We start from the raw sequence: 16,352 nt of genomic DNA on the forward strand, positions 1-16,352 counted from the left end.
TACTTCTGGAAGATTCAAGAACTTTGTTCTTAAAAACTTCCTGCTTTCTGGCTCTGTCAGGCTCTAGTTCTGAAAGCATTCCTTCATATTACTCCTCTAAAGTGCACAATTTTGAACTTTAACACCTCTTAAATTCTAGATTCTTACCCACAAATTGTTCTATTTCAGTTTGCGTCCAACATTACCTGTTGCCTTGCATAGATACAGATATTTTTGTTTGCCTATAACAGGTAGGGGTTCCTATAGGGAATCTAGGACCCCAATCTGTATATGCTATTCAAACACAGAGAGAAAGGGAATAACTGCCCCAATTAGCACACAATCTAAGTATAAGGAAAAATGCTCAGATAGCACAGAGAGGAAGACGACCTTTAAGGAGAAGGAGTAGTTTTGGTAGCTGAGTGGCCTAACCACTGAAGTGTTTTGGAAGGCATCTTGAAAAAGAGGATGTCAAAAGGAGGATAATGAGGGAGTTTTGCAGATATTTGTGTCTCCTAAATGTGACTGGGAATCTTCTTTGAAAGCACAATGTTGATGTAAATTGAAAATTTGAACGATGGAGTTAACATCTAAAAAATGGAACCTGAGATAATGAAGGAAGGCTGCAAAGAGGAAACCATCTATTTTCTGAGAATTTATACAGCAGGAAAACAAAGCCTCAGCAACTAATTAGAAAATCACCCTGGATATGGGCAGGTTTTATTTGGTAATGCCAGAGAAACTTGCTTTCTTGTAAGCATGATGGAAAACAGAGATTGTTTGACAGTAATAACCTTGTGGATGGTTAAGAAAGACTGTATCTTAGAAACGTATTGGGAGGGGGGGAAAGTACAGTAAGATTTAGACATAGTCTGGCTCCAAAACTTAGATGAGGACATTTGACACATGTAAGAATTGCATTTATCATGACTGCTCGTAGTACAGACACCACTAACCTCAGCAGCCCTTAGGCTTGGTTGCTAGCTTTCATGTGCCAAGCTGCTGTGTTAAGCACTCAGGCTGGGATGAATCACTCCACCTAGAAATTGAAAACACTTGCACCAGCAATGACACTGGAAGCAAGTCTGAAATAATTACAACTTGAGTCAATTGGAATCTGTATAGGATAAATAGGATGTTTCTGAAGGGAGCTGGGAGACCAAAATAGCTATAGCTTTCAGCAGGGCCCATGTGGTTTGGACAGCTCTGATGCTATTCTGAAAAGGTGATCTTTAAAGGTGTGTAAACCCATTTACCTGCAGTGTGAACGCATCTTGGCTGTCTGCTGTTCAGGGCATAAAACCAAAAGTAACTCAGGAGAGACATCTTCCTGGAAAAGCTCAGATATTTGCTGCTGCAAACTCGGAGATTTGCAAGCAACCTGCCTTCCAAATCCAGAAGGACTTCCTAGAAAAGACAGTATGGACAGGTTCATATTGCTTCAGGAGCAGCTTGTGACGGAATGCAGTTTTAGCTGCTCACTGTCAAATGTATTAGAGATGTAGCCTGAGAGAAATAGGTAGTGAAATTAAACAGAATTTTAAAAGTTCATATTTCTGCTGCTAAATCTATGTGCTCATATTTCAAAACAGGCATCTTAAGATTTGATACTGTCATATATTGCATATTTTCACTGATGTCCATTCTTTTTAAGGGACATAGTGACTAAGGGGACAGGCTGTGTAAGATACCTATTTGCAGTCTTATGCTTTGGCCATCTGTTATGTATCAGATCGTTGTGTTCTCACTGAAAAAAATGCCTCATGGTCTACACTCTCATCTGTCTTTAACTGTCTTTTACAGTGGTAACAGTTTTGATCTTGATCTTTTTTTTTTTGGTTTTGGAATTATTTGGATACATTCACCTCTCCCTGCTCTTTGGCTTGCTCCAAGCTTCTGCAGTCAACCTTTAGTTCATCCAAGAACTCCCTCGCTACCCAGCCTGGCAGAAAGCCTAACTTCACAACTGCATACCTGAAAACCCCTCCCCGATCCTATCCAGCCCCAAACACTCCTCACGTAGCGCTCAGCTTCCAGCAAGTCCGGCCGCCTGGGAAGACTGAAGCAGACAGGGAGGGAGGGAACACGCATCTCACTCCTAGCACCTGTTTACTTAAGGACAATGTTAAGTCCCCCATGTGCTTGCCAGAAAGGTGAAAAGATTTCATGGAAGAAAAAAAGTTTGAGCAAGAAAAACAAGAAGAGAGGAAGAGAGAGCAAAATTTTTGATGCATTTTTCATGCCTTATTTTTATGGCTTTCCCCAGGCTAAATCCCTGCCCCCATCCTCAACTTTTCCCACTTTGAGAATCAATGTTTTATAACAATTATTTCCAATGACATTATATGTTGTATGACATTACATGTCCTAATGTAAAAAGCATTTTGCCATCCCACAACTTAAAGTCTGAGAGATAATTTGCACTGTAAGTGACAAAAGAGGACCTCCATCATAATGAATTTGTAAACGCTCTACACAATTTTTAATAAGTAATTATTGAATGATATATTTACATGATTTGCAATAGTACTTTTATTAATTTATTAATACAAATATATCTCTCTCAAATTTCTTTTTTATGCATTAGTCCTAGAGAACTGAAATATCAAAATATGTTCAGAAAAAGAAACTGCACCTTTTCAGCACATATGAAATTCAGCTGGTAAAATTTCAGTATGTAAAAGGAAAGAAAAGGGGAGAATTCCTCCAGGTTAATGTGTCTCTAAGGTAAAACAAAAGAGTTTGACATGAAATTAGATTTTTACCTAGCACAAATCAGAATTCTTCTTCAAGATATAAATCAAATACATCAATTAGGTAATAAAACTTGCATGAATGAAGTCAATAGCTTGTTTTCAGGCCAGCTTCAATTGGATCAAGAGTTCAACTATTACATTACAATCATACATCCTGATGCAATTTTAAATCATAGAGAAACCCAAGAATTTTAAGAGTAATAAATAACAGAAACTGCATAAACAGGCATAACAAATCAACTCCTAGTCAAAATTCCTAACCTTGAAAATTCTTCTGTATCTATACTTTCCATATGCTTTTTCCTCTAAAACAAATTAAGATTTGTTTGATGTCATTTCCACTTGTGAGTATTAAGTCCCCAATTTGTCCTTGCCTCATAATCAATGTAACATGATCATATCTAAGCTTCTTAATTGTGCACGTTTCCCTCAGACTTAAATGTCCTTTGGTTCCTCAGAAACTTGACCTACACATTGCATCAATCTCTTCTCTGACAATGTTCATTGTTCATATACTAAAGACTTGCTTTTCATAACTGGAAAATCTTATATTTATGTAGTGCACTTATTTCCATTGTAGGAAATGGTGCCCTGTCTTCAGATGCATTGATCAGAGAAGAGTGACGTGCTGAGGGATACCTCTCTGCATTGTTTCTCAGCTGGGTGTATTGTAAATCAATACCTGACTCTGGGAGTTTGACTGGCTGAAGCTTTTCTCATCTAGTAGGTCTAGAACTAGCTTTCACACTGGGTCTGCTATTAGTGGAGTAAAGACTTATGGACAAAAATGACTAATCTTATCATTTATCTTCAGACTATTTAAGATATTGCCCTGGACACCCAGTGCCAAAATACCAGAAGACATTATAACTCACTACCATAAACGAAAAATTGCTATTTAGAAAAAGCATTCCAAAACAATTAAACCTCTATTACAACATTAAAAATGACAATTTAGAACAGCAAGAAGCAGTTCAAATCGCAAATGGAAGAGTACTTTCAGTCACTAAAAAGACAAATGTGTGGTTTTGAATGAGAATAGCTGACAGTATTTTAATCACCAATCACAAATCCTTTAAAATGGGTGAACTCTTAATTCCCCATCAGAAAAGCTGAGGCTGAAAGACACATGGTTTGCTGTTATTCAGACCTGCCATTATTTGCTGTGGTCTTCACTATACCGTGTAGCTGCTCCTATTTGAGTTCTCTTCTTACATGTGGATCCACATGAACAGATTCAGATGAGACCTTCGAAACCGAAATCTATTGGTTTCAATTCAAGATAGAAGTCTTTAAAATTATGAAATATTTTATTACTTCATTAGCTTCATTAACATAATTTAACTGCACATTTGATGTGCACTGAATTATATTTATAAGAACTACAGATCTCAAGCCTCTTTCCTTTTTATATTCTGGACCTACATTTGAGAATGGTTTCTTTGCAAAATAATCACTAAATGGGCACTACTATTATATTTTTAACCACATAGCTCAGTACTATATTTGATAAAGTAAATGTCACTTGCTTTTTAGTAGATGATCTGCTCTTCAGGAAAATACTAGAAATGGCTTGGAATTTGAATGACTGAGTGTGTTGCTGCCAAATTTGTTATCATTTATGCTATTTTTAAGTATAAAGCTATATTTCAGAAATTTCTGATTACTGGTTTTCTGTTTTTAAATATCATATGGTATCCAGTGATATTCCCTTAGTTCTGCTGTTTTTTAACTTTGTTGTCACCTGCAATATACATTTTGTCTGTTTTCTCAGTGCACTTAATAGCATTAAGTTCATTAATTTTTAAATGTTCTGGGCTGCTAAACATTTAAACTCTCTGCACATAATATATTCTTATTTATTTTAAAGAAGCATATTTCTCTAATTTTTCTTCTTGACCAACCATAGGATTAAAAACTTCAAAAAACTCCCAAATCCCAATACCACTAGATTTCACAGTCTATAATTTTATCACTTCTAGCTTTTGACTGGATTATTTATTATATCTTTACATTCCTATATTTTCAAAAAATCAAACTGACATCCTGAACATTTATTGTAGGATTAGAATATAAAATATTAAATGTCTGGAAACTCACCAGCACCTCAAAAGAAAAAAAAGGTGAAATCTTTGCTTTTAAATAAAAGTCAGTGTGGTTAACAGTCTTCATTCCGTGGCTTTCAAGCCACTGCATCTGCAGCAATACTAATTCCCAGGCTCTGATTTTCTTTGCAAATCTAAAGCTTTTTACAGTAAGGCATTGCTCAAAGGGTGTGGCAGAGGCAGCAGATGCTGTTGCTGCTGCTTGTAGTTAACCATTTAATAGCAAAAACTATTTCATTGCTTCTAGGAATTTTCAAGATTTTTTTTTTCCCCTTTATGCAACTGAAAATATCATGTAGGACCAGCTTAGATCTGAAAACAAGCTAAACACTGGAGAAAATAAATAAGAATAAAAAAGCTGCTGAAATAAATCTTGAGAAATGGCTGGGGAATCCTTTATATACAAAGCCCAGTTCAGCTGGATCTCTTAAATCCAACTCATCATTTGGAATTATGCATTACAGCTTACCGTTCTGAGATACTTCCTTCTTTTTATGCCTAAATCCTAATAACTACCAATATTATGTTTTAATTCATGCTCCCTGGGCTAAGATGTTCCACGTCTATACAAAATGGTGTTACAAGTTATGAAGTATCTCTGTGAAACTCTAGGTGGATGCTAGTGCTCACCAAGACTATCAATCTGAATTCAGGCTTCTTGCAAATCCCTAGACATCTTCTCAGAGTGAATGTAGGACCTTACCTATGCCCAGCGTCAGCTCTGTGGAATATTGCAAGGGCAGATATGGATGGATGGGATGGGTAAATAGGCCTGCAACACATCCACATGGGAAATCAACACATCTTTTAATGTCATCTAGACTTAACTCATTTTTAGCAATTCTTGCTGCAGGCTTGCCAGCTGGGTCACCCCACAGCCAGCTTTCAGGCTGCTCCACAGGGAAACAGTGCAAGCAGAAAGCAAATCTGACCTTTAGTCTTGGTCTTAGCATCACTTCAGTAAAACAGTTAAGAATAGTCACAGAATTACAGTTGGTATGTTTGTGAATGGGAGCTGACCAAGAAAGCTCATTCTACTAAGTGGTATGATAACTAAACAGCAAATTAGTGGATGGGTTTTGATGAGCTGATGGGGATGACCAGGTGGTCTCCTGATGCAATGCAGAAGGTGGGAGTAGTGAAAGCAAGAGGTTCTCTTTGACCATTTTGAGAAAAGCCTTGTGTGAGAAACAGTTTTAATGACTCAGACCAAACCCCCAAAATTATTCTGAGTTACTAGGAAATTCAGAGAAGTAGTAACAGAGGAGTGTTTTGGTATTTTTACTTTTGGTTTTATCTCTTTTACTCTGTTCAGAGTAAAGCATAACTGTATCAAAAATTTCTGCAAAGCTTCTGTGTCGCTTGCTTCAAATGCTGCTTTTCTGAATCATATGCTTCAGCTGCTGCTTTTCTAAGTGGTGAGCTGCACACCAGCATGGGAAGTATGAAGCTTTGGGATGAATCTGTTAAGGCATGATGAGTGTGGGAATATGCACTGATGCTGGGATTTTAGGACAGCTGCTTAACCATAGGTGCTATTTGTAGGAAAGATAGTCTTTGCCTAGGAGATGTGCCAGAGAGACCTACCAAGCCATGTGTAACCTAAAGGGAGTACATCACCTCAATTGCAAAAGAAGGCAGAGAGAGATACAGAATCTAGCTCTAATGTGCTTGCTTGCTTGATTACTAGCAGCAATAATTCTCAGATGTTAGTGCCAATTACTTTATCTAATACTCAACAGAATAAAGGAACTGTGCAACTATACTACCTCTAGGGCCCAAGGTACCAGGATCTGAGCACTGTCAGGTCTCAGGACTACTGTCATGTCTAGCCATGCCTGGACACAAGATTGAAACATGGTGGCCTCGTAATTGTCCACTTAACAAGAACTTTCCAAAATTACATTGGACTAACATTGTTAGTTCAATTCAAAACTAATCAGGAAATAGGTGAGAATTGTTTACTTGTTTATTTTTTACCAGGTCTGTGTTTTGGAAGAAGTTTCTTTACAGCAGTGATGTGACTTTTTTTATTCATTGTAAGACATTTTGAGAACTATCTTTATATATAAAATAGTTTATGAAGTTAAATAAAGTATTAGTACTGTGAGAACAGATACTAATTATGCTACTGTAAAAAGAAAGTGTTCATCTCCTAGTAATAAGCCATTGCTCATGTATTATTAGCAAATTATTAATAAGTTGAAAGCTTGAAAACTACTAAGAAATAGCAGAATCCTCTTACTGTTGGTAAAAATAATTGCTCATTGATGAGTTCATCACAAAACTGCAGAAGGACATTTGGGGAGAACCGTAGATGCGAGGCCTTAGCAGGATCAGAAGGATATATTGCCTTGCCCACATAAACAGCAATAAAAATGCCATGTGTTTACAAGCATGTGTTATATGTTACACGTGTTACATGTTACGTGACATTACCATATAGCATACAAATTGTTTTGACAAACACTTGATTCACATGTAGCCCATGTATTTGTTGCAACTCACAAAACCTCAGACAGGCTGGCAGCTGCAGAAGGGGGTGATGAACACAGGAGCTATACAGAAGTCATGCAGTGGCAATAGTGCTTCCTAGACTGCAGGATTAGTTTGTGGTTTGAGCATCTCCCATTACTTGAGCAATCCCTCCTTTCAAAGACAGTTTTTGAGATGGATCCCATCCCTCACTTTGGGTGCTGCACTGCACTAACGGTATATAACACTCTGCTTCTGAAACAGGGCAGTGCGGCTGTTACTGCCTCCTCTCTGCACTATGCCCAAGCATGTGCTGAAACATGTCTTGAGTGCACAGTGAATGAAGGCAAGGGGATAAAGTATGAATACTTGTTTCTAATATTTAACTAGAGAAAGCTGAAACTCAACTCTTCTACCCTTAATATGGTGTCTGGGTTTCCTGTGTCAGAAACTGTTTCAAAAACTGTCAGAACAACTGTTTCTTGTTTCAAAACTGTCATAAAGTTTTGAAAATGTAGATAATTTTGTCATTACATCTTTAAGGCTTCTGGTTATGATGTCAGACTAGCCCTTCTATTGACCAAATGAGATAGCAAGTACCAGAATGCTGTTAATGGCGTTAAGCAACCCACAAAGGTCATGATTTAGTAACTTTTTTGGAGATGTCTTTGAGTTTGTTAGCTATGCAAATTTGATATCATTCCAAGGTATGGAAAAATCTGTTTTCCATCAGCTTTTATTTCTTGTTTCCCAAGGGTGTTAATATGCCAAAACCAGAATTTCAATCTTGTCTTAAATTCAATTTTATCTTAATGTAAAATGAATCGGTAGCATTATATAATTTATACTGCATAGCCTACATTGCTTTGTTTATTTTTTTAACCGAAGAAGGGTGCTATTATGTTTGCTAAGGTAAATGGAAACAGATGTTTCAGACATTGCTTGAGAAAATTAATCTTGAATTAGTAATGTAGATTGCCCATAGAAGGGGGTCCTGCTCTGATGAAATGAAAGAGGGCAGAAAGATTGCTACTCTCTACTGCAGTCATTTGCTGCACAAGATACACTGCGGGAACACAGTAAGCATGGAATTCATTCAGCTTGGTAGCAGTCTAGTAGTTCTAACCTATTAAATGTATTTGCTCAGATGGAGTAGTAATGCGGATACATTGTGGTTTGTCCCATTAAAATATTTTTTTCTTTCTATGGAGATGCATAACTAATTTTGTTTTTTCAGCTTTCTAAAACAGAAATGACTTGGTTGCAGCTAATGGAATTAAGCTAGCAAAGCAGTAAGCAGAAGCAAGCTACTGATTTTTAATCTAAAGCAAAGCATAGCAGCTGTATTTTGGCTTAGAGATACATTTGTTACATCTAAAAATGTAATGAGAATAGCAATCTCAACAATGCATGCATATATATAATAGTGATGAATAAAATGCTATGTCCACATCATGTTGTCTTCTGATTTACGCTAACCAAGAAACAAGGATAGAACTAAGAATCCAGGTATTAAGGGGGGAAAAGACTGCAGCTACACAAAAGTCTGCTTTGACTGCAGCAGACAACACCTCCTAGTACAGAGAGTTCAAGGGGAGCACTCTTGTTTTCCCAGCATGGGGGTTTGCCTGGTTAGTTACTTTGTTTGGGGAGGGCTGCCTTGTTTTATTTTGTTTTGTTTTTCAAAACCGAGGCTTGTATTTTCTTCCTGCATTGAAGAAATTAATTGGGAGTGAAAACTAGAACTAAACCTTCTTTTCCCATAGGTATTCCTAAATTTTTTCTTCTCAGCTATGGATACACCTCTGGCAATTTTCAGCTGACTCTTCTCAAGTGAATTTATTAGATATAATAGAGAAATAGCTCTAGGAGCAAGGATCAGAAGCCATGATTGCCTTCCCAAATGAAGGCTTACCATTAAGATGCCAAGTTTGTCTTTTCTTATGGGCTTTCTTTCTATCCCATTAATCTTGATTTCATTCCTGCATAGTGATGGCAGACCACTGTAAAGAGAGATCAGATGGTCTGTTGCCTGTGGTAGTGTAAAAGTTCTGCTGATTGATGGAAAATGTGGCTTTGAATTCCCTGGAGCTGCTGATGGAGTTTAGCATAGATACTCATGTAATGAGATGTAAGCTAAGCAATTATACAACAGCGTGGATATCACAGACATTAACTATATTTCCTATATCTGTCTGTTCTGCTTTCTGGCTGTCGGGCAGCCTAGGCTGGGACGCTGAAGTGCCGTCCTAAATCACATAGCTACCCATGGCTATCAGCAACTCTGTGGCAAACTAAATAGTCATCCTCTGCCCTCATCACTCCCCTTCCATGACTCTTTCCCTGTTGCCAATAACCTTGCTTGTCTATCAACTTCGGTAATGGAAATATCTAGCTGCAAAGCATAGACTTTCACTCGACCAAGTACATACTATTTGATTGCTTCCAGTATTTCAGATAGTTCATCTATAGCTCAGTGCCCTATTCTGATGTCTGCAGTATTAATGTAGCTACCGTTTATTTAAAATGAATATGTATTAAATAAATATAGTTAGACAAGTCCAAGTAATCTAAGGCAAGCAAGTCCTTGTGCTCAGATCTGCATTATCCATGCCGAGAGGGAACATCAAGAAGATGGTGAAAAAAGGTATGGGAGAATCCTATTATCAATCTGGTAATATGCATGTTTCCCTTATAAAACTGTTCATGAGAATTAAATTTAATTTTATATATGAGCTACAGGGAGTCATAAAAAGTTGCATAGTCCCAGTATTCTAATCTGATTTCTGTCCTTCTGCCAAGTGTGTTGCTTTGGATATCCTACCTACCTTTGCTACCTGTAGTAGCTCTAAAATGAACAGGCCGGAAACAGGCTCAGTGCCATGAAGAAAGGAACAGGAGTTTCTCCTTAGCCAGTGCCTCATGTACAAAACCACAGTAGCTGCCTGTACCCTCTTGCCTCTCTTCCCACAAATCCACACTTTGAGGGAGGTAATTCATGTTTATTCTGCATTCTGAAGACAAGAATCATAATGAGTATTTTTTTAATAAAAAATAATGAGAAACTGACAATAATCAATGAGCAGTAATGTATCATAGATTTGGGCTCTGTGAGTTTACATGTAGATTTACTGATTTATCTTTATTTTGTAGAAGCTGTGGTTTGTTAGTTGTGCCTTGAATTAGCCAGGTGATGTTCCCTGTGCATATCACTGATAACCTCTCTAATATCTGGTTAGTCTCTTTATAAAAATGAAGTTACCAATGTTACATCATTGCATCTAGAGCACTTCAAAATATTAATGCTACTGTTTACTACTCTGGTGCTTTTTCAAAATAGTAAGATGCATGATTTTTAATATAACTGATTTGTTAGTTTATGCCAAACACAAAACCAGAATGTGTGTCACAGGGCAAGGGCAAAATGAAGGGCAAAGATGAAATTCTGCTTATTCTAGCAGAATTCTCTTGCCTGAGTTTTTCCTTAGTAATCAGTTTCACAGTGCTGAAAAGTACAAGGAACATCAGTCTGTACAGACATTTAAGGGTGTCTTCCTGAAATTCAAAGGGAGATTAACAAGGCAATGAAAACAGGCTAGTTTCATTTGCTAATTTCTTAATATTTGATTTGATATAGTGTCATTTTTATTTTCTGTTAGTGGTGAGAGATTACTTATTTCTTACATCACCAAGTGTAACAAATCATATTTAGTGATGTATATAAAGAAGAGTCCTGTGAGTCATTAATTCTGCAAGTAGCAGTGCAAAAGAATGTGCAGTGTATTTGTTGAAAGATTCATGTGCATTCCCTTTTGCACTCATCTTCCACTTCACCTTGGATGCACATTCACATCCAGCAAACCAGAGCTGCAGCCTTTCACCAAATTGAGTAGTTGGAGAATACAAAAAAAGAAAGTGGGGTGGGGGAGGCAAAAGTATTAATTCACCACTACTTCCAATGAATGCAAGGTTTTACCATCAGAAGTAAAGAACGTAAGTTATTCTCTAGTTATTCTCTAGTTCATGCCTGTCACATATTTATCAGTATGTCAAGCCTAGGCCAAAAGAACAAAAATACCATTCTGGTCTATCCCGTGTCTGTATATTAGAAACATGTTCGCATCACTCAGCACCTGCAGTGTCAACCATAGGAGAAACTGAACATCTATATAATATCTTCTAGAAAAAAATGGCACGTGGCACATTGCTATATGGTAAATCTGAGAAGCTGTAACTCCAAGTTAATCATATTGCTATGCTAATTGAGTAAAATTAAATGCTGGCTAAAAGTTATATTGCTGAGAATCTTGGCACCTGAAGGATGGAGGGAGGGGCAGGAAGAAGATTGTTCTTTAGAGATCAATTTTGATTTCAGCATTTGGATATAAAGGTGATTATGGAAGGCTTTATATAGGTGTTTATGTAGGTGAAAGTATAAAGCTGAACCAGACCTGTTGTACCACAAGCATTGTTGGAGCTGGTCTGTTACGATCAAATTCCTCCATTTCTAGCACATAGGGTCCAATGGAACTTCAACATCTCAACATTCATTATATTCTGTGGCAAATGGAAGCTAAATTTTAATTCGTGGGTGTTGTCACAGAATATCAAACATCAAAGCATGTTACAGTTTTAGATTTAAGCATATGGATAATATAAGGAAATTAGCTTGCTAAAGTTTAGGTATTTGCAGTACTGTAGTTCTACATGTATGCTAAGGTTGTCCTCACCAAACTCTCCAGGAACTCTTGTCACGGTTTGTTATGAAGGCATGAAGAATATGAAAGCTAACAGTAAACCAGATGCTTATCAGGTTAGGAAATAATCTTCTTGTTCAAACCTGTCTCTTTTTCAGAGTTATGTATCATCATAATTGACTTTTTCAAAGGCTAGTGTGTAACTGGTTTGGAATCACTGTTAGACAAGGCACCATTTCTCCATCTATTTGCTGAAATGTCCCTTTATTTTGGCTAGAAAATTTATTTAGGTGATATTTTAAGAATCTAGAAATTTGCAGAAACTCTGTGGATATTTACCAGCTTGAGTTATTCTCTAAGTATGTGTAGATCTACAACTATGCAAGGTGTACAACTGATCACATCCATCAGGGAAGTGCTGAACCAATTGAATGTATATTGCCCAGATGGTCAGCGTGGGCATAGCTAATCCAGTGTAGTTCTGGATGCTTCAGACTTAATATGCGTGGGCAGATCAACTGTGCATTGTGCAATTACACAGATGCAGCTGAATAACTTCAGACTTATTCTGCATGTGGTTTACAGATGGTGCGTGCACACGGCGTATATTGAGTGTGCTCTGGAATCATCTGGCTTACAATGATGATACTACAAAGGATATATGAATATATTTTGCCTGGGAAATTTAAGAAGAAACAGAACAATTCTATTTTCAAATGTTCTGAGTACTTTATTTTCCAAAATTTGAAATGTTTTGCTTACTGATACACTGCTTATAAGAAAGTCACTCAAACACAATTGGAGATTAAGAAGCAAAAAAAAAAAAACCACCTCATTCACTCCAGAAGAAGAGTAGGAAAGAACGTAGTAAGAAATCTGTATTTTGTGTATTCTTATGTACTTTCCGCTGTTGAATTACCAGTGCTATGCTAAAGATAAAAAAAAAAAAAAAAGTCCATTTGGATTGTGTAAGAAATTTGTAGTTATTAAATTAATATTTAATAAATCACTTGATAGAAGTCAGAAGGATATCAGCTGATTAACTGGCCTGGTATCAATAGTTATCCATCCCCTACATAGATAAGTGAGAATAAATTTATTGACTATAATAAGTAAATACAGACCTTTCAGTTAACTACTCTGATATGACAGATGAAAGTGATTTGAGATTAAGACTGTAGTGAATTCTGTATATATATAATATTGACTTTTAAATTTATAGAAGACTTCTATTTGCAGTTCTGAAGACTTATAATCATAGAAATGCAGGAAGAAAAGAAAAATATCCTCTAAGCTGCTAAGTAGAGGATAAAAAGTATTAAATCTTCATAAAGTCTCCTGAAACATTTTAAGTACAGCCTACTTAGATTTAGATAAATCTAAAGGTGTATATCTGGCTTGCTCCATGTACATTTGACAGACCTGAGAACATTATTGGTTTAATTGTAGAAAAATAATGTAATGTTCTTTTCTACAGAAAAAAATACAGGTATTATTAGAAAAGCCCACAGCATTTGCTGGTTTTAAACTCAGTATATAAACACAGTAGCTGAATCAAATGTTTTTGCAACCTAAGTAATGGCTATGAAGTAACTTGTTTCTGGGTACCTATAGGCTTACCTCCTTATTTTGCATGCCAGCTGGGGACACTCAGCTGAACTAAAAGGTGATCCTGAGAGCACCATAGGGTTTCAGAGCTCACCTTTGCTGACTGCTCGCTGGCTGTCCATTTCCTTCCTCTTCAAAACAGGAGATTGCCCTTGCTACTGTCCAGCACCTCCCTCCCACTGTGCCAGGACTCATTGGGCTTGCCCTGCCCTCGCTGGCCACCATGGCAGGGAACAGCAAGTGCTATGTACGGTGGAGTTTTTAGAGGCTGAAGAGAATTTTCAAAGGAAAAATGGCAAAGGGGAAGACCAGCCTCCTGGATCCCACGGTGAGGAGGAGAGGGAAAGGCAAACAGGGCTATGTAGCCCCGTTTGCTGGTGCCCATGGGGATTATACCTATGCTGAGAGCGAAGGGACAGAAGAGAAGAGACAATTGTCATCCCTTCCTTTGCCGAATAAGCTGAGCAGAGAAGAAAGTCTGACTGTTTTGAGTCTCTGTGTCTCCCTGAAGCCCACAGAACAAGTAGTATCCACCTACAGCCGTGGCTCCCGTAATATTTTAATAGTGGCTTAGTGTGAGATCTGTTTCCCAAATAATGGTGCCACTTACAGGGATCAGTTTGGGGATCAGCCAAGGTCAGTAGTGTGGCTAATAGGTTTTTTTTACTTCTTTCCCACTATCTACAAGGTGTGATTGAACATTAAAAAATAATGTCAGAGTGTACAAACTATGAGTTCGGTAGTTAAGAGACTGAAGAGTCAATTCCCAGAAGTAAATAGAACCACGAAATGGGGAGCTGAGGGATGTCTGGAGGATGTGCTCTATATGGAGGAAGAGAAAATTTTAAATTCTTGTTGGCTGAGATGCAATTTCTTATATCCTCTTTTCCTCTAATGGAGAGAGAACAGGATGATTCTGATTCCTTTCAGGATTAGAAAGAAGGGAAAGTTTTAGAGAACTGTTTCTGACATGAGTCTACACTCTGCATGGGTCAATACTTTGTCTTTTGATTAGCTCCCTGTAATTTTTTACTGTGACAAATGTAGCATTTCAATTCTTTAGAAGCCATTCCCCTGACTGTGGGTGCTGATTCTATACACCCAGGTGAACTATGATGTTTTTTTAAATTTTTCTGAGAAATCAAGAAAATTGGTTTATACAGCCCATAAGCATTTTGACCCTTCTTTCTTATTTTATCCACTATATACTATATACTACTCAATACATATGTGTACATATGTGTGATTAAGATGTTTGTGCTCACTGTAGCCTTAATGATCTAGAGAATTTGGGGTTTATTACTTAATTTCACCTGTATGTCTGATGTCATCAGAAAATTATTCAGCAGCATGAAAGATGCCAGCTCCGTAGTTTTAATAGGACTTCTTTTTTCTTTCTTTTTCCTTGTCAAGTTTATTTTCTCAGTTGCAATATATAAATAAATACGTATATTAGAATACTTTCAGAATTATTCAGTTACGGCTATTGAATAAAGAACCAGATATATAATAACAATTAAATTGAAATAAAAATAGGCAATTGTTTTTATTGTCTAGAATAATTGCCCATACAAAAACTCACTTGGAACCACTACTTTACTACCTCATAATATGCAGAGGTGATTTTTGTTTGTTTAATAGAAATTCTGATTCTACAGTGCTTGTTTTCTGATACTCTTGCTGAACTCAGTGGAAGTTTCTGCATTAAGTCTGATGAACTGTGCTATTTACAGTTACCAATGTAATCCTGATCGATTCCAGAGGAATGTGAGGTGATTTTAAGGTAATCAGAGTTATGAGGAAAGAATGTGTCTGTTCTTAAGTATCATGCTTTTCCTTATTTGGAGTAAGAGGCCATTATAGTCTTAGAGTTCAGAAATTACTACAGTTTATATAACTAGTATAAGAACCACACAAGTGCCTCTTACAAAGGTAAAATCACCAACGTAAACCACTTTATTTTTTTTACATAATTTTTAGTTTTGTGTATTCGAACATTCCAACATAGCATAAACAAAAGCATTTAAAAATAAATGTTATCTTTCTTTCTTGGTGATTTTAATATCTTTGTTTGAATTTTATTTTCTGCTCTCTTTTAGTATTTTCCTATGCAGAAGAATAAATGGTAATTAAAATGTGCAGGATGAAAAGATGGAGCAGTCAGTGCTTGTACCACCAGGACCAGACAGCTTCCAATACTTCACTAGAGAGTCTCTTGCAGCTATTGAACAACGCATTGCTGCAGAAAAAGCTAAGAATTCTAAACAAGATCGTAAAGACAATGATGATGAAAATGGGCCAAAGCCAAACAGTGATTTGGAGGCAGGAAAAACACTTCCGTTTATATATGGTGACATACCTCCAGGAATGGTGTCTGAGCCCTTGGAAGACATGGACCCATATTACATCAATAAAAAAGTGAGTCTAATATCAATCCTGTTCATATAGCAGCATTGGGAGTGCTTTATCACGTTCATTTCATTTCTGTGCAGTGGGTAATATAGCTTGTTACTTCAGTCTGTTAATTTGCAACCATGTAGGAAGATGTAATTCTGGAAACAGTTGAGCATTGCTAAAAGGACTAGGTGTACAACAAGAGCAGAAAATGTTTGATGCCAGCGATACAGTGATACACATTCTACTTTCCAGAAAGTTAATAAATAAATGTTTAATATCTTCTAGTTACAAAAAGTTGATTTAGCTAATGTATGTTTTTAGAACACATTTACTCT

The 16,352-nt window shown here is 36.9% G+C and overlaps 1 protein-coding gene across 2 annotated transcripts in view; it reads left to right on the plus strand.

The window, feature by feature from the left end:
* Positions 1-16,352, plus strand: part of LOC104629981 (sodium channel protein type 1 subunit alpha) — a 98,409-nt gene that overhangs the window by 14,813 nt on the left and 67,244 nt on the right. For both annotated transcript variants that reach the window (XR_012836137.1, XM_075756763.1), the window contains exon 2: positions 15,720-16,038. Coding sequence is in view for 1 of the 2 variants with exons in the window: in XM_075756763.1 (XP_075612878.1) it covers positions 15,772-16,038 (267 nt within the window). In the remaining variant the exon portion in view is untranslated. The remainder of the gene's footprint in view (positions 1-15,719; positions 16,039-16,352) is intronic.

This window comes from Balearica regulorum, chromosome 6, assembly GCF_011004875.1.
Source record: "Balearica regulorum gibbericeps isolate bBalReg1 chromosome 6, bBalReg1.pri, whole genome shotgun sequence".
Lineage (NCBI taxonomy): Eukaryota > Metazoa > Chordata > Aves > Gruiformes > Gruidae > Balearica > Balearica regulorum.